The sequence below is a fragment of the Anomaloglossus baeobatrachus genome, chromosome 1, assembly GCF_048569485.1.
Source record: "Anomaloglossus baeobatrachus isolate aAnoBae1 chromosome 1, aAnoBae1.hap1, whole genome shotgun sequence".
NCBI classification, from domain to species: Eukaryota; Metazoa; Chordata; class Amphibia; order Anura; family Aromobatidae; genus Anomaloglossus; species Anomaloglossus baeobatrachus.
The window spans coordinates 649771747-649797541 of record NC_134353.1 but is presented as its reverse complement, the minus strand read 5'-3'; the positions used below and the strand labels follow the sequence as shown (position 1 = coordinate 649797541).

Sequence of the window (25795 nt, the reverse complement as noted above, 5' to 3'; positions counted from 1 at the left end):
CAAAGAACAGTTTTACATAAAAATGTTTAGTGCAATGAAAATTAAAGCAGCTTTCCAGTGTTTTTTTTTTCATTTTTATTTTATCGCTAGAGCAGTCACACTTTTCTAAGATCCCTGACCGCACTGTTATATTTACCTTCTACCATCTTCATCTGTTCTCGGTGCCGCTCCAGTCGGTCTGCAGCCGTTTGTTACCTGCTGGATCACTCCACTGTTTGCTGGGTGAGCAGGGGGTCACTATTTAATGTAAAGGCTACTTTACACACTGCGATATCGGTCCCGATATCGCCAGTGTGGGTACCCGCCCCCATCTGTTGCGCGACACGGGCATATCGCTGCCCGTGCCGCACAACATCGCCCACAGCCGTCACACATACTTACCTGTCCGGCGACGTCGCTGTGACCGGCGAACCGCCTCCTTTCTAAGGGGGCGGTCCGTGCGGCGTCACAGCGACGTCACTGAAACGTCACTGAACCGCCGCCCAATAGCAGCGGAGGGGCGGAGATGAGTGGAACGTAACATCCCGCCCACCTCCTTCTTTCCGCATAGCGGCCGGGAGGCAGGTAAGGGGAGCTTCCTCGTTCCTGCGGCGTCACACGCAGCGATGTGTGCTGCCGCAGGAACGAGGAACAACCTCGTTACTGCTGCAGTAACGAGATTTGAGAATGGACCCCCGTGTCGCCGATTAGCGATTTTGCACGTTTTTGCAACGATGCAAAATCGCTTATCGATGTCACACGCAACGGCATCGCTAATGCGGCCGGATGTGCGTCACGAATTCCGTGACCCCAACGACTCCGCATTAGCGATGTCGTAGCGTGTAAAGCCCGCTTAAGCCTATGGGTACCAGAACGAAGCTCTCATAAAATTGCACCAAGAGCTGGTGACCATTACCACTCTCTCCCGGTCAGTCAGAAGTTGCAGTTACAAGATGGTGCCGTGGGAACGGAGCGGCACTGGGAATAGCTGGGTAGTATAATACTAGGAGCAGGGAACTTAGATTGATTAATAGCACCACGTAAGAGCTGAAATAAAAAAAAACATAGTGGTGCTTCAATGTAACTTACCAATAGATATAAATGATGTTATCATTATTCTGCCAATACAATGGCAACAATGCCAAATGTATATATTACATTTATTTGTACAATCTCTAAATAAAATATATTTTTTTTCCTCACCAATTTCTGAGACCAATAACTTTGCTTGTTTTGGAGAGGGGAATGGAAGGAAGCTGTAGTTTACACTGATCCTAATTATGGGTGCATACCACTTAGGAAATGTGCAATGACATTTTTGAGGGGCACATGCCACCATGGTAAACAATATGAAAAATGCTCGAATGAATAAACATATGCATCTACTTGCTGTGCGCAGGTTCAGGCTTTTGAGCATCTTTGAACCATTTCAGATTTCTAAAACCAACAATTAGATATAAAAAAGTGACTGCCCTATTCTTCTGATGTTTTCCACTTGGTCAATAGGAAGGTTTGGAAGATACCCGGACGGCTGTTGTTGCAGTAAAAAATATGTGAGAAAAACAATGGGAAAACACTAAAAGCAAAAACTAAGATGGTCAAAACCATAGAAAAAATGCATGCAAACTACTGTAAAACCACACAGAAGCTGGTTCAGGAAAATAATGCCATGGTTTTCAGCATCATGTGCTTCAAAAACTTCTGTTTTGCTTGAGTTTAAAATACCATCTGTGCACATACCCTTAGGGGTACTTTGCACGTTATGACATCGCTACTACGATATCGTCGGGGTCAAATCGAAAGTGACGCACATCCGGCGCAATGTGTAAAGCATAGATGTGCCGATAAATGATCGCAAAAGCATCGGAAATCGGTGATCTGTGTAGCGTCGGACATTTCCATAATGTCGCACCAATAGGAGATATGATGTTGTTCCTCGTTCCTGCGGCAGCACACATCGCTGTGTGTGAAGCCGCAGGAGTGAGGAGCATCTCCTTACCCGCCTCCACGGTGGAGGCGGGATGGTTACGTCCCGCTCATCTCCGCCCCTCCACTTCTATTGGAAGCCTGCCGTGTGATGTCGCAGTGACGCCGCACGACCCGCCCCCTTAGGAAGGAGGCGGGTCGCCGGCCAGGGCGACGTCGCAGGGCAGGTAAGTGCGTGTGAAGCTGCCGTAGCGATAATGTTCGCTACGGCAGCTATCACAAGATATTGCATATGCGACGGAGGCGGGTACTATCGCGCTCGGCATCGCTATCATCGGCTAGCGATGTCGCAGGGTGCAAATTACCCCTTAAAGTGGTAAACAAACTGCTTTATTTAATCACTCCAGGTCTGCTATTGTCTGCACTGTTGATGTCACTTCACAATAACAGCACTGCAACCAATCAATTATAAACATCTGGCACAACAGCAGTTTCTAATTTTTATAACAAAAAAAACGCATCATAAATCAAGAGGATGTGAGGAGTTAGCATCATGTAAGGGGTACTTACATGAATACATCACTAGAACTACCCATCAGTACATTAATCCGTATTCATGCACTGACGGTTCTGGCCCTGCAGTTGTGCTGATGGTGATTCTGGAGCTGCAGTCATATGCTGATGTTGTGGTGCTGCAGTCATGAGCTGATTGTGGTTTTGGCACTACATTCATGTACTGATGGTGGTTCTGATGTTGCATTGCAAGTTTTGTGTATTTCACGAGGATTTGGTGAGATTTTGCTCAGCTTTTTCTCAAAAAAATAAATATGAACATATGCTAATGCTAATTTACACTGTTTTTGGATCAGAATCTCTCCAAATTCTCCTCATAATTTCAAAACAAAGTTTTGAGGATTTTTAAATGCTAAGTTAGCCATGATGCTATTTTTGGCTTGTTAAATGTGTACAAGACCAGAACCACCGTCAGTACATGAATGCAGAGCAAGAACCACCATCAGCACATGAATGCAGTGCCAAAACCACACTCAGCATGAGTGCAATGCCAGTACCACAATCAGCAAATGAACGCAATGCCAGAACCACTGTCAGCACATAGATGCAATGCCAGAACCACCATCAGTACATGAAAGTAGTGCCAAAACCACAATCAGCTCATGACTGCAGCACCAGAACATCAGCACATGAATGCAGCTCCAGAATCACCATCAGCACAACTGCAGAGTCAGAAACGTCAGCGCATGAATGCAGCATCAGAACCACCATCAGCACATGAATGCAGTGCCAGAACTACCATCGGTAAATGACCAAGCTTAGCACCCTGTACAATTGTATTGCACAACATACAACTCTCAGGTTGTCCTGAAGAATAGTGAGGAGATTCTGGGAGTTATCAGTCATCATCAGACTGTGGACAATACAGAAACCCTAGTACTGATAAGTAGAGTTGAGCGCGGTTCGCGGTTCAAGGTTCTCCAGTTCGCGGCTCGAGTGATTTTGGGGGCTGTTCTAGATCGAACTAGAACTCGAGCTTTTTGCTAAAGCTCGATAGTTCTAGATACGTTCGAGAACAGTTCTAGCAGCAAAAAGACAAGCTAATTACTAGCTGGCTTTCCGCTGTAATAGTGTAAGTCACTCTGTGACTCAGACTATTATGAAATTTCAGTGTATAATGTGCGGGAACAGCGCATTCAGATCACTGCATTATGGATAATGGCGATCGCCATTTTTTTTTTTTCCCTTGTCTTCCTTCCCTAAGCGCACACGTGTAGTGGGGCAGGCCAGCATGTCAGCCAATCCCAGACACACACACAGCTAAGTGGACTTTTAGCTAGAGAAGCAACGGCATATGTGATAGGATGTCCATGTCACATGTCCCTGCATTATAAAAACGGACATTTTCCTCCAGCACGCCATTATCTGCCTTCTGCGTCCTTGGTGTCAGTCACCGCTGGTGCAGCTCCTATCTCCGATACTGCTGTGTACGCTCTATACACAGCGCTGTACAGAATAGGGATAGAAGTTTCTATCAGTCCTTTTAAGGGCTAATACCGGCAGGGTCAGAGCCATAGGTGACAGGTCTGTGAAAAATGAGTTTAACAGCTACACAAGATGACAGCGTCTGTGTAGCTAAGGTCAGGGATTTCCTCGCTGCATTTCCCCATTAGGAGGGATAGAAAGGCAGGCTTCCTTTCCTCTACCCAGAGACCCACAACCCTGCCACTGTACCCTCCTGCCCTTTGCACACTCAAACTCATTGTTACTAAGCCATTATACTAGCAAACACTGACTGAACTTAGTGGCATCCTAAAAGTGGCTGTTGGACTTCTGTATTGTCCCACTAGTGCAAAGATATTTGCAGCACGTCTGCCTGCATTGCACACTCAAACTCATTGTTACTAAGCCATTATACTAGCAAACTCTGAGTGAACTTAGTGGCATCCTAAACGTGGCTGTTGGACTTCTGTATTGTCCCACTAGTGCAAAGATATTTGCAGCACGTCTGCCTGCATTGCACACTCAAACTCATTGTTACTAAGCCATTATACTAGCAAACACTGAGTAAACTTAGTGGCATCCTAAACGTGGCTGTTGGACTTCTGTATTGTCCCACTAGTGCAAAGATATTTGCAGCACGTCTGCCTGCATTGCACACTCAAACTCATTGTTACGAAGCCATTATACTAGCAAACACTGAGTGAACTTAGTGGCATCCTAAACGTGGCTGTTGGACTTCTGTATTGTCCCACTAGTGCAAAGATATTTGCAGCACGTCTGCCTGCATTGCACACTCAAACTCATTGTTACTAAGCCATTATACTAGCAAACACTGAGTGAACTTAGTGGCATCCTAAACGTGGCTGTTGGACTTCTGTATTGTCCCACTAGTGCAAAGATATTTGCAGCACGTCTGCCTGCATTGCACACTCAAACTCATTGTTACTAAGCCATTATACTAGCAAACTTAAGCAAGCATTGTTGACCTTAGGGAGATCAACATATCCACTGCGGAGACACCATCACGTGTTTCTCAACGCAGTGATTCTAGAGCAACGCCCCCTGGGAAGTATGCAAATAAGAAAGCCGCGGAGACACCATCACGTGTTTCTCAACGCTGCCAGGAAACTAGCCATGTCTTTCACCGGGAAGGAACAACCACGGGAAGGGCAGTCTCCAGTCAAGGAAACCACCTATACCAAACATGGTATCCATCCACATACAGCCGTTTCGGGGTATTTGCCCCTCATCAGTGTGGCGTAGGAATCTGGCTAGTGGGGGCAATGCCTAGTAAAAGACTACTTAAGCAAGCATTGTTGACCTTAGGGAGATCAACATATCCACTGCGGAGACACCATCACGTGTTTCTCAACGCAGTGATTCTAGAGCAACGCCCCCTGGGAAGTATGCAAATAAGAAAGCCGCGGAGACACCATCACGTGTTTCTCAACGCTGCCAGGAAACTAGCCAGGTCTTTCACCGGGAAGGAACAACCACGGGAAGGGCAGTCTCCAGTCAAGGAAACCACCTATACCAAACATGGTATCCATCCACATACAGCCGTTTCGGGGTATTTGCCCCTCATCAGTGTGGAGTAGGAATTTGGCTAGTGGGGGCAATGTCTAGTAAAAGACTACTTAAGCAAGCATTGTTGACCTTAGGGAGATCAACATATCCACTGCGGAGACACCATCACGTGTTTCTCAACGCAGTGATTCTAGAGCAACGCCCCCTGGGAAGTATGCAAATAAGAAAGCCGCGGAGACACCATCACGTGTTTCTCAATGCTGTCATGAAACTAGCCAGGTCTTTCACCGGGAAGGAACAACCACGGGAAGGGCAGTCTCCAGTCAAGGAAACCACCTATACCAAACATGGTATCCATCCACATACAGCCGTTTGGGGTATTTGCCCCTCATCAGTGTGGAGTAGGAATCTGGCTAGTGGGGGCAATGCCTAGTAAAAGACTGCTTAAGCAAGCATTGTTGACCTTAGGGAGATCAACATATCCACTGCGGAGACACCATCACGTGTTTCTCAACGCAGTGATTCTAGAGCAACGCCCCCTGGGAAGTATGCAAATAAGAAAGCCGCGGAGACACCATCACGTGTTTCTCAACGCTGCCAGGAAACTAGCCAAGTCTTTCACCGGGAAGGAACAACCACGGGAAGGGCAGTCTCCAGTCAAGGAAACCACCTATACCAAACATGGTATCCATCCACATACAGCCGTTTCGGGGTATTTGCCCCTCATCAGTGTGGAGTAGGAATCTGGCTAGTGGGGGCAATGCCTAGTAAAAGACTACTTAAGGAAGCATTGTTGACCTTAGGGAGATCAACATATCCACTGCGGAGACACCATCACGTGTTTCTCAACGCAGTGATTCTAGAGCAACGCCCCCTGGGAAGTATGCAAATAAGAAAGCCGCGGAGACACCATCACGTGTTTCTCAACGCTGCCAGGAAACTAGCCAGGTCTTTCACCGGGAAGGAACAACCACGGGAAGGGCAGTCTCCAGTCAAGGAAACCACCTATACCAAACATGGTATCCATCCACATACAGCCGTTTCGGGGTATTTGCCCCTCATCAGTGTGGAGTAGGAATCTGGCTAGTGGGGTAATGCCTAGTAAAAGACTACTTAAGCAAGCATTGTTGACCTTAGGGAGATCAACATATCCACTGCGGAGACACCATCACGTGTTTCTCAACGCAGTGATTCTAGAGCAACGCCCCCTGGGAAGTATGCAAATAAGAAAGCCGCGGAGACACCATCACGTGTTTCTCAACGCTGCCAGGAAACTAGCCAGGTCTTTCACCGGGAAGGAACAACCACGGGAAGGGCAGTCTCCAGTCAAGGAAACCACCTATACCAAACATGGTATCCATCCACATACAGCCGTTTCGGGGTATTTGCCCCTCATCAGTGTGGAGTAGGAATCTGGCTAGTGGGGTAATGCCTAGTAAAAGACTACTTAAGCAAGCATTGTTGACCTTAGAGAGATCAACATATCCACTGCGGAGACACCATCACGTGTTTCTCAACGCAGTGATTCTAGAGCAACGCCCCCTGGGAAGTATGCAAATAAGAAAGCCGCGGAGACACCATCACGTGTTTCTCAACACTGCCAGGAAACTAGCCAGGTCTTTCACCGGGAAGGAACAACCACGGGAAGGGCAGTCTCCAGTCAAGGAAACCACCTATACCAAACATGGTATCCATCCACATACAGCCGTTTCAGGGTATTTGCCCCTCATCAGTGTGGAGTAGGAATCTGGCTAGTGGGGGCAATGCATAGTAAAAGACTACTTAAGCAAGCATTGTTGGCCTTAGGGAGATCAACATCTCTGCGTTGAGAAACACGTGATGGTGTCTCCGCAGTGGATATGTTGATCTCCCTAAGATCAACAATGCTTGCTTAAGTAGTCTTTTACTAGGCATTGCCCCCACTAGCCAGATTCCTACGCCACACTGATGAGGGGCAAATACCCCGAAACGGCTGTATGTGGATGGATACCATGTTTGGTATAGGTGGTTTCCTTGACTGGAGACTGCCCTTCCCATGGTTGTTCCTTCCCGGTGAAAGACCTGGCTAGTTTCCTGGCAGCGTTGAGAAACACGTGATGGTGTCTCCGCGGCTTTCTTATTTGTATTATTAAATTAGCAAACACTGAGTGAACTTAGTGGCATCCTAAACGTGGCTGTTGGACTTCTGTATTGTCACACTAGTGCAAAGATATCTGCAGCACGTCTGCCTGCTTTGCACACTCAAACTCATTGTTACAAAGCCATTATAGTAGCAAACACTGAGTGAACTTTGTGGCATCCTAAAAGTGGCTGTTGGACTTCCATTAGTGTCCCACTGGTGCAAATCTATGTGCATTACCTCTGCATTGCACACTCAAACTCATTGTTACTAAGCCGTTATACTAGCAAACACTGAGTGAACTTAGTGGCATCCTAAACGTGGCTGTTGGACTTCTGTATTGTCACACTAGTGCAAAGATATTTGCAGCATGTCTGCCTGCATTGCACACTCAAACTCATTGTTACAAAGCCATTATAGTAGCAAACACTGAGTGAACTTAGTGGCATCCTAAAAGTGGCTGTTGGACTTCCATTAGTGTCCCACTTGTGCAAATCTATGTGCATCACCTCTGCATTGCACACTCAAACTCATTGTTACTAAGCCATTATACTAGCAAACTCTGAGTGAACTTAGTGGCATCCTAAATGTGGCTGTTGGACTTCTGTTTTGTCCCACTAGTGCAAAGATATTTGCAGCACGTCTGCCTGCATTGCACACTCAAACTCATTGTTACAAAGCCATTATAGTAGCAAACACTGAGTGAACTTAGTGGCATCCTAAAAGTGGCTGTTGGACTTCCATTAGTGTCCCACTTGTGCAAATCTATGTGCATCACCTCTGCATTGCACACTCAAACTCATTGTTACTAAGCCATTATACTAGCAAACTCTGAGTGAACTTAGTGGCATCCTAAATGTGGCTGTTGGACTTCTGTTTTGTCCCACTAGTGCAAAGATATTTGCAGCACGTCTGCCTGCATTGCACACTCAAACTCATTGTTACAAAGCCATTATAGTAGCAAACACTGAGTGAACTTAGTGGCATCCTAAAAGTGGCTGTTGGACTTCCATTAGTGTCCCACTGGTGCCAAGCTATTTCTAGCACCTGTGCAGGACACCCTCCTCCTCTGTTTTTAATAAGCTATAATGATAGCAAAAAATGCTGCCATTTAGTGGCATACAAGAACTGGCTGTTGTATTTCATTATTGTCCCACTGGTGCCAAGCTATTTCTAGCACCTGTGCAGGACACCCTCCTGCTCTGTTTTTAATAAGCTATAATGATAGCAAAAAATGCTGCCATTTAGTGTCATACAAGGAGTGACTGTTGGACTTCCATTAGTGTCCCACTGGTGCAAATCTATTTGCAGCACCTCTGCATTGGATTGACACACAAGTCGTGGGGACGGCAAGACTTGTACAGCAAACCCTTCTCCATCTCTCACCATAGTTACCCAGTGCCCAGTCAGCAACATGTAACTCCCCTGTCCATGCTTACTAGTCCAAGTATCTGTGGTAAAATGCACCCTGTCACACACAGAGTTTCTCAAGGAATCGGTGAGGTTGTGTGCTACCTGCTGTGGTAGCGCGGGCACGCCTTTCTTGGAGAACAAGTGACGACTGGCCATCGGCTCTTGGGGCACTGCAATGGGCATAAGGTCTCGAAAATCCTCGGTCTCAAAAGGGTGTAAAGGCAGCCTTTCTGTTGCCAACAAGTTGCAGATGATGAAACTCAACCTCTTAGGCATGTTATGCCCTTCGAAAATCATGTAAAACACAGCGAGGGGACTCCAACCACAGTCTCCCTCGTTTCCACTAATTGGGCCACACACACCCCACTTGACTGGCATCAGTTGACCCCCCTTTTCAAAATGAAAAAGATGCTTTGCATGAAGCACTCTCAAAAATACGCGTGCCTTTCCCGTCCCCTGGCTGACCCAGGGGAAGAAAAGTCCTCTGAGAGCCATGACTTGTTCATCTTGGTTCTTTTAGAAACACAGCGAGGGGACTCCAACCACAGTCTCCCTTGTTGCCACTAATTGGGCCACACACACCCCACTTGACTGGCATCAGTTGACCCCCCTTTTGAAAAAGAAAAAGATGCTTTGCATTAAGCACTCTCAAAAATACGCGTGCCTTTCACCTCCCCTGGATGACCCAGGGGAAGAAAAGTCCTCTGAGAGCCATGACTTGTTCATCTTGGTTCTTTTACAAACACAGCGAGGGGACTCCAACCACAGTCTCCCTCATTTCCACTAATTGGGCCACACACACCCCACTTGACTGGCATCAGTTGACCCCCCTTTTCAAAATGAAAAAGATGCTTTGCATGAAGCACTCTCAAAAATACGCGTGCCTTTCGCCTCCCCTGGCTGACCCAGGGGAAGAAAAGTCCTCTGAGAGCCATGTCCACATTGTCAGTGGACAGACACGTGTGCTTATCTGCCAGCAGACCCCCAGCAGCACTGAAGACAGGTTCCGAGAGAACGCTGGCTGCAGGACGCAAGATCCCCAAGGCGTACGTGGCAAGCTCAGGCAATTTATCCAGATTGGAAGCCTAAAATGAGCAGGGCTCAAGTTGCACAGTAATGGCATCGATGTTTCCTTGCATATACTCATATATCTGTGTGTCCTCCTCTTTTTCCTTGTCCAGCTCTTTTGTTTTTGCATGAGTATATGTCCTTGTCACTTTCCTATGTGTTTGTGTTGTGTTGTGAGTTGTTTGTCACCTTTTGGACACCTTTGAGGGTGTTTTCTAGGTGTTTTTATGTGTTTGTGATTGCCTGCCATTGTTTCCTATGCAGTTCGAGTTCGGTTCGTCTTACACCTGCAACATAACAGGGCGGCATGGTGGCTCAGTGGTTAGCACTGCAGTCTTGCAGCCCTAGGGTCCTGGGTTCAAATCTCACCAAGGACACCATCAGCAAGGAGTTTGTATGTTCTCCATGTGTTTGCGTGGGTTTCTTCCAGGTACTCCCGTTTCCTCCCGCACTCCAAAGACATGTATATAGGGACTTTAGATTGTGAGCCCCAATGGGGACAGTGTTCCTGATGTATGTATAGCGCTGCAGAATATGTTAGCGCTATATAAAAATAAAGATTTTATTTTTTTTTTTTTGTAACACCCCCACCATTAGAGGCTATGGTGTAAACCAGGTGTGGTTCTACAGTCAAGCCTCTCTGGGATTTCTGCTTGTTGTGATCCAGTGGGTCTGCTAGATGACTGCTCGCCCTGACAGCATAACACACAGTTCCTCTCCAAAATATTCCCCCACACTGACCCAGTACAAAATTTCTCCCTCCCCTCACAGACACACATTGCCCCTCTGAATAAAGTACTTCCTCATTTTGTGCCTTATTCCCCTTCCCACTTATCCACATTAATATCACACTTAATCTTCGGCTCCTCCGTTGAGCACTTACCAGTGCCTGACGTGTCTCTGTGTGCCAACAGCATGATGATGTAGCAATGTACTGATATAATCATGATGCTGCACTTTGGGGCACCAATCATGTTGCTACACTGATCAGGAAGGAGGCAGCAGTGTACGAGTAACACATCTCGTGGGCCTGATAGTAGCTCGCTCTATAGCCACTCTCTCATTAGCTGGATCAGGAGGAGGCACGGAACCACACAGTGCACTGCCCCCTGGACCTTCTGATTTTAGCTGTGCAGCACAGCACAATCATTTGCTCAAAGCAAACTAATGCTGTCTGCCATGCACACTGAAGAAGAGATAGTGGCTGTAGATCGAGCGGTCCACTAAGGGACCAGCCCGGCTGGCAATATACAGAATTTCCAGATGGCCTTTGGCATGCTGCAAGTGGCTCAGATATATCTATCCAAGCACCCATACAATTTTGTGGGTGCATGTCAAACATCGGACACAAAATCCCTGATGAAGTCATTCATGGTGAAACATGGCGGGGAGACTTATAGCTGAACGTTTTAATTAACAGATGAAAGATAGGAAATGATCTAAACAGGCACACAGATAGGGATCTTTAGTCCATGGCCATTATCCAGGATCATGAGGAAGGTGAGAGATCAGCCTAAAACTACACGGGGGAACCTGTTAATTATCTCAAGGCAGCTGGGACCACTGTCAGTAACACGTCACACCGATAGGCTTAAAATCCTGCAGTGCCCACAAAGTCCCACTGCTCAAGAAGGCACATGTGCAGGCCCGTCTAAAGTTTGCCAATGAACACCTGAATGATTCTGAGAGTGATTGGGAGACGATGCTGTGATTAAATGAGACAAACATTGAGCTCTTTGGCCTTAGCTCAACTCGCTGTGATAGGAGAAAGAGAAATGCTACCTATGACGCAAAGAACACCTTCCCCACTGTCAAGCATGGAGGTGGAAATGTTATGTTTTGGGGGTGTTTCTCTGCTAAGGGCACTGGACTACTTCCCCACATCAATGGGACAATGGATAGAGCCATGTACCGAAAAATCCTAAATGACAACATCCTTCCCTCCTCCAGGACATTAAAAATGGGTCATGGCTGGATCCTCTAGCATGACAATGACCCAAAACATAAAGCTAGGGCAACAAAGGAGTGGCTCTAAAAGAAGCACATTAAGGTCATGGAATGGCCTAGCCAGTCTTCAGACCTTAGTCCCAGAGAAAACTTATGGAGGGAGCTGAAGCTCCGAGTTACCAAGTGACAGCCCCAAAATCTTAAAGATTTAGAGATGACCTGCAAAGAGGAGCGGACCAAAATTCCTCCTGACATATGCGCAAACCTCATCATCAACTACAAAAAAAGTGTGACTGCTATGCAGCCAACAAGGGTTTTGCCACCATGTATTAAGTCTTGTTTGCCAGAGGGATCAAATACTTATTTCTCACTGCAAAATGCAAATAAATTGTGATTGTGATTTTCTGGATTTTATTTTGGATAATTTATCTCTCACTGTTCAAATTAATCTACCTTTAAAATTATAGACTGTTCATGTCTTTGTCAGTGGGCAAACTTACAAAATCAGCAAGTGATCAAACAATTATTTCTTTCACTGTATTTCTACTATACAACCTCACAGTGGATTCTTTGTGTCAGTTCTTCCCTCAATGTTAATAATGATGAAGAGTATAATGGTTGCTGTACAATATCTGACTGCGGAATGATTCTGCTGAAAGCTGAAATGTACAACAGAATTGATTCGGTCAATTCAATCTTACACTATTTGAGACGCACATATAAGCTGTTTTGCTCGTTTTTTTGCAGTAAGCTTGTTTTTGTCTTTATTCAACACCATGCAGCAAACTTCTGAGTGTGGCTCCACATTAATATAACCTCAGGGAAAGAAAAGAAACAAAACCAATAATGTCATAAATAATGAATCATTATTCTATAATGACTTATTCTGTATGGAAAATGGTGATCATTTATTAGCGTATAATAAAGTAATAAAAATATAATTTGGGGGGAAATATTAAAAAATAAACACTGGTATTGTGAGTTGAGACCACTGTCTAGTATTGTCTTTTCACCAATACTCCCTTAACAAGTTTTGCAAATGCCCCTTGGATTTCCTTGTTCCGTAAGCTGTATATGAGGGGATTTAAGAGCGGTGTAATACAGGTGTAGAACAGAGACAGAAGCCATTCCTTATCAGCCAAAAGATTTGATTTTGGACGCATATACATGAAGCTACCGCTTCCATAAAAGAGCAGTACAACAATAAGGTGGGATATACACGTAGAAAAAGGTTTGCTTCTCCCACGTCCTTTAGGAATGTTCAAGACTGAAATTAGAATGTGCAGATACGAGCCACAAATCAACAAGAAACAGCCAACCATTAGAAACCCCCCCACCACAATAACAGTGGCCTCATTAGGGAACGTATTAATACAGGAGATTTTCAACAATGGCGGAATATCACAAAAGTAATGATTAAGAACATTGGAACCACAAAAAGGCAATCTAAAAGTGTTTGCAGTATGAATTGCTCCATAAATACCACCAATTACCCAAGTCCCGGCAACCATATGGAGACAAGCATCTTTACTCATGATAACTGAATATCTCAATGGATTACATATAGCAACGTATCGATCATAAGCCATCGTGGCCAGTAAGGAAGACTCCGAGGCTGCTAATGAGAGGAAGACATATAGCTGGAAAATACATGCTGGTAGGGAAATGGCTAAATGCTCTATTAATAAATTGACAAGCATTTGTGGAAGTGTGGTAGACGTATAGCAAATGTCCAAATAGGAAAGATTTCGAAGAAGAAAGTACATTGGTGTCTGAAGGCGATGATCCATTTTTGTGAGAATGATAATAACCACATTGCCTATTAGTGTGGAAAGGTAAATAATGAAGAATATAGTGAATAATAAACTTTTTAGTTTCATACTGTTGGCGAAGGCACACAAATAGAAGACAGTAAATGTGGTGGAGTTATCCATGAGGAGAGTCTTTAATCTAAATACTAATATTTTCGCAAATGTGTTGAATATTTAATTGCTTAGTATTTTGAAAAATTGGGTTAGTATGCTAAAACCCGAATGTAATGTAATGCATAGGATGCAAAACATTTGTTCTATTACATCATTCCAAAAATGAGCTCATCTCCGGAAGATACAGATAAAGCATTTATGGTAAAAAAAAAAAAATGCTGCCAAGATAAATATACGGTATATGCATGGAATGATAAGTAATGCCTAAGTGGTTTTTGAAAATCACATATACTATTCAGTTGAGTTGCTACATACAAGGCTTATATTTGAGTAATGTGTATTACAGACTAGTGAAGTTGAAATAAAAGCTACTAAACTGTGGGATCCGGCAAATCTGAAATGAAAGCTGAAGTGATGGTAATGACTGCTTATATAAGATATACACAGATATATTAAATATAAGTGGAAACCTCATTAATTGCAGCCTTCCCAAATGGCTTCACTACAAGGGGGATTTCTCAACACAGATGTGTAACAATTCAGTGATTGCACAGGACGAATGAATATTAAAATAGCAATATATTTACTGATTATTGGCTTTTATTATTGTAATTCTAGAATCCTCTTTCTAGTAATGATTTGCAGTGAATGATTTGTGTTTAATAATGACCTTAACCCCTTAAATACCTGGGAATTTTCCATTTTTATTTTATTTTTTTCCTCCTTTTCGCCAACATCCATAATTTTTTTATTTTTCCATCTATATATGGAGGCTTGGTTTTTGCAGGACAAGTTGTACTTTTGAATAACACCATTCATTTTGCCTCATAGTGTTTTGGACAATCGGAAACAAATTCCAAGTGCTGTGGAATTGCAAAAAAGTGCAATTGCACAATAGTGTTTTTTATTTTTTTTATTTACCATGTTCGCTATATGGTAGACCTGGCCTGGTAGTATAATTCCCCAGGTTGGTACGAGTTTGTAAATACCAAACATGTATAGTTTTACTTTTATCTAAGTAGGGGAAAAAAAATCTGAATTTTGTAAAAAAAAAAAAAAGGAAATAGTGCTTTTGTTGCCATTTTCCAAGACCTGTAGCATTGTTATTTTACTGTGTTAGGACTTATTTTTTGTGGCTGACATTTTTAATGTTACCATTTTTGCATAGATGCAATGTTTTGATTGCCTGTCATTGCATTTTAATGTACTGTTTCGGCGACCAAAAAAGTGTAATTGTGGCATTTTCATTTTTTTTCTCACTACACCGTTTACCGATCAGAATAATTGATTTTATATTTAGATAAGTCGGGCATTTCTGAACTCGGCGATGCCCAATATGTGTTTTTTTTTTATTACTGTTTAGTTTTCAATAGGGCAAAAGTGGGGTGAACTTTTAGGTTTTTTGTTTTTTTTCACGTTGTTAAAAAATTATTTTTAATTGAGTTTATCAGTCCTCTTAGGGGACTTTATGGCTGCACTGTCCAATGTCCAATCGCTTCTGCTTTTCAGCGCGATGCTTCAATATTTCTTTGGTCAACAGATATGCTGATCTCCTGTGAATGCCGACATTCACAAGACAATCATCATGGCAGCAACAGGGGCTATCAGATGACTCCACGCTGTCATGACAATCCATGATCTTGTCAAGGGGCCGCCGATGGTGGTGGAAAATGGCCAAGTGAGTGTTGTCATGTTTTATATGTTGCTTTACACTAGAAGTCCCAGGAATTTCGAGCTCTATAGGGTTCCAATGGTAGAAATGTCAAATGACCACTCTCTGGGGCTTCTAGTGTTTATGTATTTGGTTGTCTGCAGCACTTAGTTAACTGGAAAACAGGGTTAACTATTGGGCCACCACATAGTGGGAGAAGTTAATTGCGCAAAGGATTTACTTCCTGGTTGTTAGGCAGTTGTTGGAAAGTACAGAAAAGAGAAGGACCTTTGGTTTGCAGACAGGACTGTTTTAGGCTATGTGCGCACGTTGCGTACTGGCCCTGCAGAAATTTCTGCAGCGATTTGAACAGCACATGTGCACTTCAAAACGCTGCAGAAAGAGTCCGTAGTGAAAAAAAAAAGCCGATTCCATGCGCAGCTGACTGCAGCTCCTCCCATAGACAGAGCGGGGACTGCAGGCAGATCGCAGAAAAGAAGTGAAATGTCACTTCTTAGAACGCGCGCTTCGGGCAGCAGCTGAAGCGCTGCGCTCTAATACACCACGTGCGCACAGCTCCTGCATAATCTTCATAGATTATGCTGGGGACGCAGGATGCATGCAGTCACGCTACGGTGCAGATCGCAGCGTAACTGCATGCAATTACGCAACGTGCGCTCATAGCCTAAGAGTGTTGTGTGTAAAGAACAAGGAGGAGACGATACTCGGATAGCAAGTGGCAGAAGGATTATTTTATCTTAGGCAAATAAGAGCCTACAGCCACTATTATCTATTTTAGATAAAACTTTAACTTGTAGCGAGACCTGAGGGTCATAGTGATGACTGGCCAGGCTGGGACACGTGTTCTCCTAAGGCTATGTGTCCACGGTAGAATGTTGCTGCGGATTTTTCTGCATGAAAATCCGCGACTTTCGCGGCAAATCCGCACCTTTTTTTGCCACGGATTTACCGCGAATTTGCCGTGGATTTTGATGCAGATTTTTTTTTTCCCCCATTCTATACCCAAAATCCGCACCAAAATCAGCAACAATAATTGACATGCTGCAGATTTTTCCGGATCAAAATCCGCGGCAAATCCGCCACGGAAAAATCTGCAGCATGGACACAGCATTTCCAAAATGCCATTGAAATGGCTTGGAAGTGCCGCTGCTGCAGATTTTCGGAAAATCCGCAGCAAATCCGCGGCAAATCCGCGGCAAAATCCGCAGAGTGGGCACATAGCCTAAGGAGATTGCAATAAGTGTAAACAGGTATGCACACGCACACCAACAAGAGTTGTGTGGCCCATGTCATTGGGAAGGTGAGACTAGCTGTGTAGATCGTGAACATACAGTGAATAGGTGAACAAGGAAAAACTTGCCAGGTAAACTTTTACTAAAGAATTTGGTTCAAATACTTTTCCAACCACAAAAAGAAAGTAAATAAAGTTAACTCACACACACCCAGTCAAGACTGAGTAGCACTGTTGCGCTGCACAAAGCAACAGGCCTGAAAGTAGTAAGTATAATGCTATAAATTACCTAATTATGCATCAGGCTAGTTGAGACGCTGAGCATTTACCTGATGACGTGTTGGTGGAGAAGGAAAGTGACTGGAAACCCACTTCTGCTCACCCCTTGGCGAACTTCACAATGGGAATGATCAATATAGTGAGGTACAGTGGGTACGGAAAGTATTTATACCCCTTTAAATTTTTCACTCTTTGTTTCATTGCAGCCATTTGGTAAATTCAAAAAAGGTCATTTTTTTCTTATTAATGCACACTCAGCACCCCATCTTGACAAAAACAACCCTGAAATGTACAAATTTTTGCAAATTTTTTAAACACGAAAAAGTGAAATATCACATGGTCATAAGTATTCAGAGCCTTTGCTCAGTATTGAGTAGAAACACCTTTACAGTTATGAGTCTTTTTGGGAATGATGCAAGTTTTTCACACCTGGATTTGGGGATCCTCTACCATTCTTCCTTGCAGATCCTCTCTAGTTCTGTCAGGTTGGATGGGGAATGTTGGTGGACATCCATTTTCATGTATCTCCAGAGATGCTCAATTGGGTTTAGGTCAGGGATCTGGCTGGGCCAGTCAAGAATGGTCACAGAGCTGTTCTGAAGCCACTCCTTTCCTATTATTCTGTGTGCTTAGGGTCATTGTCTTGTAGGAAGGTGAACCTTTGGCCAAGTCTGAGGTTCAGAGCACTCTGGAAGAGGTTTTCTTCCAGGATATCTCTGTACTTGGCTGCATTCATCTGTCCTTCAATTGCAACCAGTCGTCCTGTCCCTGCAGCTGAAACATCCCCCATAGCATGATGCTGCCACCACCATGTTTCACTGTTCGGATTGTATTGGGCAAGTGATGAGCAGTGCCTGGTTTTCCCCACACATACCACTTAGAATTATCACAAAAAGGGCTATCTTCATCTCATCAGACCAAAGAATCTTATTTCTCATAGTCTGAGAGTCCCTCATGTGTTTTTTTTAAAACGCTATGCGGTCTTTCATATACTGAGCAGAGGCTTCCATCGGGCCACTCTGACATAAAGGCCCAACTGGTGGAGGGCTGCAGTGATAGTTGACTTTGTGGAACTTTCTCCTAACTCCTTACTGCATCTCTGGATCTCAGTCACAGTGATCTTGGGATTCGTCTTAACCTCTCTCATCAAGGCTCTTCTCCCATGATTGCTCAGTTTGGCTGGATGTCCAGGTCAAGGAGAGGTTCTGGTTGTCCAAAACTTCTTCCATTTCAGGATTATGGAGGACACTGTTCTCTTAGGAACCTTGAGTGCTGCAGAAATTCTTTTGTAACCTTGGTCAGATCTATGCCTTGCCACAATTCTGTTTCTGAGCTCCTTGGGCAGTTCCTTTGACCTCATTATTCTCATTTGGTCTGACATGCACTGTGAGCTGTGAAGTCTTATATAGATAGGTGTGTGCCTTTCCAAATAAAGGCCTATCAGTTTAATTAAACACAGCTGGTCTCCAATGAAGGAGTAGAACAATCTCAAGGAGGATCACAAGGAAATGGACAGCGTGTGACTTAAATATGAGTGTCTGAGCAAAGGGTCTGAATACTTTTGACCATGTGATATTTCAGTTTTTCTTGTTTAAAAAATTTGCAAAAATTTCTACATTTTTGTTTTTTTGCTGTCAAGATGGGGTGCAGAGTGTACATTACGGAGAAAGAAATTAACTTTTTTGAATTTACCAAATGGCTGCAATGAAACAAAGAGTGAAAAATTTAAAGTGGTCTGAATACTTTCCGTACCCCCTGTTTTTACTTTAAGAACCACATGACAACACTGGAGGGGGGACTTCTCTCCAGAAAACCTCAGTATGCTTAAAATATTACATTTTACTGTTGTAGGCTTTATAAGGCTGGTAGTTCAGAGCTAAGTATGATGGGCACTGATACTATAAAGTTCCTGTATGTACCTGTCTGAGATTGGTGTCAAACTAACAGTGTTCGTGCATGCTACCACCATGATCCCTGCAGTGGACCAGAGCTTAGTACTTAACGGCCTGGGTTTGGTCGCTGTAGTGCTGCACAGATGTGTTCACCCGGCCAACGACTGCATGAACAGGGGGATACTGACTCTCCAACTGATCTATAGTATCATTGCTGACTTGCTGGCAGGCACTCCAGTCATATCGCTGATACTGGCTCCCAAGATTTTTTACTCCATTTCCTCTTGTAAACATCATGACTATAAACTCCTCCCTTGTCAGCAGAACTGTAAAAGGATGTTATCCTCTATCATATGAAGTAGTCTTTGTCTTCCCAAGACACAAAACTCCGTGGATAGTGCTGGATGGAGATGCAACACTTCCTGTCTCTCTGATCAAGGAGGTTTCGTGTCAGTCTAGGGACCATGTGTGTCAAACCAGCGGCCCTAGGCCAGAAAATGACACCCAGTGGCTGAGAGACTGTTTAGCCAGACAGTGATAAGAAATCTGTGGAGAGAAAAGCGCATATAGGGTCTTACCCCAGTATATAAGGGGTGGGAGGAGGGTGAAACTACTCACCAGATGTCGTTGTGAGAGTCACAACAACTGTATTCGCATGTAGAATCTGATCCAAGGCTGCAGCCACCCAATTGGCAGATAACAGAGAGCAAAAGAGAAGGGTGTTTGATACTGCGCCAAAGGATCACAGGAACAGATGTTTAGATTAATGCATCTTTATTTCATCCAGGTCTACGCGTTTCCGGAGCCACTGCCCCCTTCCTCAGGACCGTCAGGAAAGACAAAACATCAAATCAAAGGGATTTGATGTTTTGTCTTTCCTGACGGTCCTGAGGAAGGGGGCAGTGGCTCCGGAAACGCGTAGACCTGGATGAAATAAAGATGCATTAATCTAAACATCTGTTCCTGTGATCCTTTGGCGCAGTATCAAACACCCTTCTCTTTTGCTCTCTGTTATTAGCCAGACAGTGAGAGAGAGAAGAAGGTCCGCATAGCTGAGCCAAAGTGGTTTACCCCTGTACCTGCAAGCTGTAGAGATGGACGGGAATCCTCATCATAAAGGAAGTGCTCCCTGAAGAGAACGGTTCAAGATCTTGAGACTGAACTAAAGTACCATGAGTGCTTTATTGGGGCATCCCATGCTAGGGTTAGCATAGGTTACAGTAATCAGGTTGCTGCAGTACCATGGCTTGAGTAGCGGAGGCCAGTTAGGGATTAGAAAAGACTAGCTGTTGGTGAATCTTTTCATTGTTGATAGTGAATTTCAAGTATAATTGTCAGAGTGCAGCCGGTTGGTTGCTTTCAAGGTAATTGTGTGAGTGTTTGTATTGCTACTGTGAATATACCCAATGTTCACTGCATTTCATGGCCCATTCATTTTCTGTTTGCAATAAAGCCAATCTTTTGTTGCTGTCTCTTCTACTGTACTGTACTTGAGTCCTGCTGGATGGTGCACACATTTATGTCAAAAGATTTATCTTCAATGGTGAATGGTTACGTCTGTCCAGTAACAGACTGCAGGGACAAAAACAGTTCAGTGTTGGGTCAAGCCCATCTTAGGAGAGGTCAGCTGAGAGGGAAAATAAGGTTCATTCTAGAAAGAGTTAAGGTACCGTCACACTAAGCGACGCTCCAGCGATCCCACCAGCAACCTGACCTGGCAGGGATCGCTGGAGCGTTGCTACACGGGTTGCTGGTGAGCTGTCACACAGGCAGATCTCACCAGCAACCAGTGACCAGCCCCCAGCCAGCAGCGACGCGTACAAGCGATGCTGCGCTTGATAACTAAGGTAAATACCGGGTAACCAACCCGATATTTACCTTGGTTACCAGCGCACACCGCTTAGCGCTGGCTCCCTGCACTCCTAGCCAGAGTACACATCGGGTTAATTACCTGATGTGTACTCTGGCTATGTGTGGAGGGAGCAGGGAGCCGGCACTGACAGCGTGAGAGTGGTGGACGCTGGTAACGAAGGTAAATATCGGGTAATCAAGGAAAGGGCTTCTTGGCTACCCGATATTTACATTGGTTACCAGCGTCCGCAGAAGCCACCTCCCTGCTCACTGCACATTTAATTGTTGCTCTGTCGCTGTCACACACAGCGATGTGTGCTTCAGTGACCTCAAACCAGGGGCCAGGTTGTTGCTGGATGTCACATACAGCAACATCGCTAGCAAGTTGTGCCTCAGCAGCGATGCTGCTAGCGATGTTGCTTAATGTGACGGTACCTTTAGTAAAGGTTTAGTGAGCAAACATGACAGATGTATAGTGGGTCGGTCATGAAGGTCGCACACAGTGGGTGGTTTGAGGCAACGTAGCAAAGATGACAGAATGCAAGATAGCGTGCATCTTGAAAAATGCCAGAGGCACAGGGTGCAAACAATATTGTAACTAGAGACTGATCCTTGAACAGAGAGGCCTCAGCCTGTAGGAGCCAGAGGACAGAATCCTAACATCTATGCCCCTTAACCATCACGGTTGACTTCTACTAGTGCAGGACTTTAGTGAAGGAGAAAATCACACCAGGGAACTTTCACACAGCGCAGACATCAAATCACTGGTCACCAAATGAAGGATTGCCACAGACACTGGAATATCGCAAGCAGAAACTATCTTCGGTGGTCTCCTACAAGACTGCCCAGCCTTAAGGTCCAGTCACACTAAACAACTTACCAGCGATCCCAACAACGATAGGGATCGCTGGTAAGTTGCTAGGAGGTTGCTGGTGAGATGTCACACTGCGACGCTCCAGCGATCCCACCAGCAACCTGACCTGGCAGGGATCGCTGGAGCGTCGCTACACGAGTTGCTGGTGAGCTCACCAGCAACCAGTGACCAGCCCACAGCGCCTCGTGGAAGATGCTGTGCTTGGTAACTAAGGTAAATATCGGGTAACCAACCCGATATTTACCTTGGTTACCAGCTCACGCAGCTACACGTGCAGAGAGCAGGGAGCAGCGCACACTGAGCGCTGGCTCCCTGCTCTCCTAGTACAGCACACATCGGGTTAATTACCCGATGTGTGCTGCAGCTACATGTGCACAGAGCAGGGAGCAGCGCACAATGCTTAGCGCTGGCTCCCTGCTCTCCTAGTACAGCACACATGGGGTTAATTACCCGATGTGTGCTGCAGCTAAATGTGCACAGAGCAGGGAGCAGCGCACACTGAGCGCTGGCTCCCTGCTCTCCTAGTTACAGCACACATCGGGTTAATTACCTGATGTGTGCTGCAGCTACATGTGCACAGAGCAGGAGCCGGCGCTGACAGTGAGAGCGGCGGAGGCTGGTATCAAAGGTAAATATCGGGTAACCAAGGACAGGGCTTCTTGGTTACCCGATGTTTACATTGGTTACCAGCCTCCGCAGAAGCCGGCTCCTGCTGCCTGCACATTTAGTTGTTGCTGTCTCGCTGTCACACACAGCGATCTGTGCTTCACAGCGGGAGAGCAACAACTAAAAAATGGCCCAGGACATTCAGCAACAACCAACGACCTTACAGCAGGGGCCAGGTTGTTGCTGGATGTCACACACAGCAACATCGCTAGCAACGTCACAAAAGTTGTTCGTTAGCAGCGATGTTGCTAGCGATGTTGCTTAGTGTGACGGGGCCTTTAACTAGGAGGAGACCTTCTGTGGAAGCAAATCAGCAATCTGGCTCTCAGAATAGTAGCACACTGCTCCAAAAAGGATTAACCCCTGCATGGCCGAGAGCAGTGAAACAACTCAGCCGACGCCCAGCCGAGCTGAGCACTGTCGGACTCTGCAATTTGAACGGAGTCTGACACAGTACAAGGAGTTTGTGTGTATAAATACAGACAGTGCATGACACACATGGCCTTAATATAAGTGTAGATGGGTGTTACATGACTCCCAGGTTCTGCTTGCAGCTGAGTCAGCAATTAATTACCACTTCTAGTAACCAGACAATGTTGCACCATATGGCTTTTTTTATATCTATGTATTTACATCTTTTGTTCTGAAGCATTTGTTTATTTATTTATTACTTTGTTAATATGGTTATGTACCGCCCGCGGGCTCGGCTACGACCGCCGAGCCGCTCGGATGCGACCGTCGAGCCACTCGGATCCGTGCTCGTACAGTGGGTGGCTCAAGCTCCTCACGGACCCGAGGGGCACGTCGCTCTGCAAGGGGGTTGGCGCTACACGCAGGGACTTCAGTGGGGAGTTCCATGGCCGGGGCCGCGGTGGTTTGGAAGGGATGTAAGTTCATGACGCCACCCACGGGTTGTGGTGAATGGATGGACACCACCGCTGCCATTAACTAGGCCTCCTGGGGACGGTGTTGCGCAGCTTGGTGTTGACCCCTCCATGGGTAGGGGAGTAATGGTCCCGGGGGCCCGAGGGAGGTGCTGAGGTGAGTGGACAGGTGAGGGCTGGATGCTGGTGCGGTGCGGTGCGCGGCCCAAAGGCACTGGTGTACTCACTATGACACAATACACTGGAGTCTCTGGTAAACCAAACGGGATGATGAACGGGGCCCACAGCCGTCTGCAGCTTCTCCCTTAACAGGTTGGTCGTTTCCGCCTTTCTCCTGCACCTCTTTGTGTGAATGTTTGACTCCTATGGTAAACGGTAGTCCGCTCCCCGGCTTGCTGGTTGTCGGTAGAGCCCTGCTTGCCCGCAGATGCTGGCCCTTTGGGTCTCTATGCCTTGGCGGTGGCTTTACCCTGTATGGTTGGGCAGTTGTCTTCTAACGGGTCTTGTGTGGGAAAGGTCCTTAAGTCCAGTCCTCAATCAGTTGATTTGACTTGGCCCTGTCAGTTCGGGGCTTCATACTGGGTCTGAGTACCCCTCCTGGTGCTCCGGTTTCCAATCGGTTCCCCGATTCGGTACCGGCAGGCCACCGCCCGACCCCGGTCCCTACGGTGCCACCGGCTGTAATCCCAGCTCCTGCAGTCGGCCACCACCGTCTGCCTCCTTGCCAGAGGTGACTGGGCTCCAACCCAGACACCTGAGTAGACTATTGGCAAGCCTGGTCACAGGTCTGCCCTTGAACTCGACCTCTCTCCTTCACTGTCAAAGCTAATCTCCCGCACTGAATTTGTGTCTGTTTCCCGCCTCCAGGCCTGTGAACTACTCGGTGGGTGAAGCCAACCACCTGGCTCCGCCCCCTGGTGTGGACATCAAACCTGGAGGGTGGTGACAAGGTTTTGAAGTTTGGCTGCTGTCACCTTTTCAGGGAGGGGCTGTGTATGCATGGGACTACCTGGGACAACCTGACTAGTCCAGGGCATCACAGTTATGCCCCACTTTTACTCTAGCATTTATTGATCATTAGCTACGAGCAGTGCACCGGCATTGGAATGACTTGTGATGGGTATTCATGTAGGTTTGAGGTCCATATATCATGGGTGTAATAGGTTGTATTAACAATACTCTTATAGGTACCTAAAGGCCCTGTCACACACAGAGATAAATCTGTGGCAGATCTGTGGCAGATCTGTGGCAGATCTGTGGCAGATCTGTGGCAGATCTGTGGCAGATCTGTGGTAGATCTGTGGTAGATCTGTGGTAGATCTGTGGTAGATCTGTGGTAGATCTGTGGTAGCAGTGAAAATTGTGGACAATCAGTGTCAGGTTTGTGGCTGTGTACAAATGCAACAATATGTCACAAACCACCGGGGGGTCACTCAGAAATCCCCCGCGCTGGCTACCAGTACGTCACAATCGGGGGGTAACAAGTGGGGTCACCCCTCCTTTATACCTCCCGACCGACAGACAGAGCACGTGACGCGCTCTCTAGCGCCCCTCTTATAGTCAGGCCAATTATGGAATTGCCCGACAATAAGCAAGGAGGCCGCTATACTACTTATGCCGATTATTGAAGGGTCCCCGGTGAGAGTAGGGTATATATTCCCCCGACCTCCGCGGGCGGAATATATAATATCTTCCCGAATCTCACTGGCCTCCCCACAATAATCCTTGGCACAACTCGCTGCCACCAACCGCTTCACGGTAACTATTAGCCGAACACACAGACGTGGGATTCAAGATCGAGATAACAGAACAGCCCAAGATTAATTATATAATTTAATCAGCCTAAAGCACACTAGAAACTACAATATATACAATAGGGAATCTACGGAATATACATATGTCAGAGTACAGTTACAGATAAAGCATGGTTTACAAACAGGTATGCAATTTGATCAGTTACCTTGTGCGTCTGTACTGCCCTGACTAAAATCACAAATGACTTGCTTACTGCCAAAGCGAACAAGCACTTCTCTATACTCCTACTCCTAGACCTGTCCTCAGCCTTCGATACCGTTGACCACTCCCTCCTATTACAGACCCTCTCTTCCCTTGGTGTCAGAGATCTTGCCCTCTCTTGGATCTCTTCATACCTCTCAAATCGCACTTTTAGTGTCTCCCACTCCCATACAACCTCTTCATCCCACCATCTCTCTGTTGGCGTCCCTCAAGGCTCTGTCCTAGGACCCCTACTTTTCTCTATCTACACATTTGGCCTGGGACAACTCATAAAGTCCCATGGCTTCCAATACCACCTATATGCCGACGACACCCAGATCTACCTCTCTGGCCCAGATGCCACATCTCTGCTGTCCAAAATCCCGAAATGTCTATCTGCTATATCCTCCTTCTTCTCCTCTCGCTTCCTAAAGCTCAATGTGGCCAAAACTGAACTAATCATCTTTCCTCCGTCTCACCTACACTCTCCACCTAATCTATCTATTACAATAAATAACACCACGCTCTCGC

General features: G+C 45.7%; 1 protein-coding gene across 1 annotated transcript; it reads right to left on the bottom strand.

Annotated features, from left to right (window-relative positions):
* Nucleotides 1–12990: 12990 nt before the first annotated feature.
* On the bottom strand, nt 12991–13929 carry LOC142246080 (olfactory receptor 5V1-like). The gene has a single exon (XM_075319130.1). It carries the CDS (start codon nt 13927–13929, stop codon nt 12991–12993), a length of 939 nt encoding a protein of 312 aa, XP_075175245.1.
* Between the last annotated feature and the right edge of the window lie 11866 nt (nt 13930–25795).

Coding starts and splice junctions, on each gene's coding strand:
- LOC142246080 (XM_075319130.1), bottom strand. CDS start 13,929: ATGGATAACTCCACCACATTTACTGTCTTCTATTTGTGTGCCTTCGCC.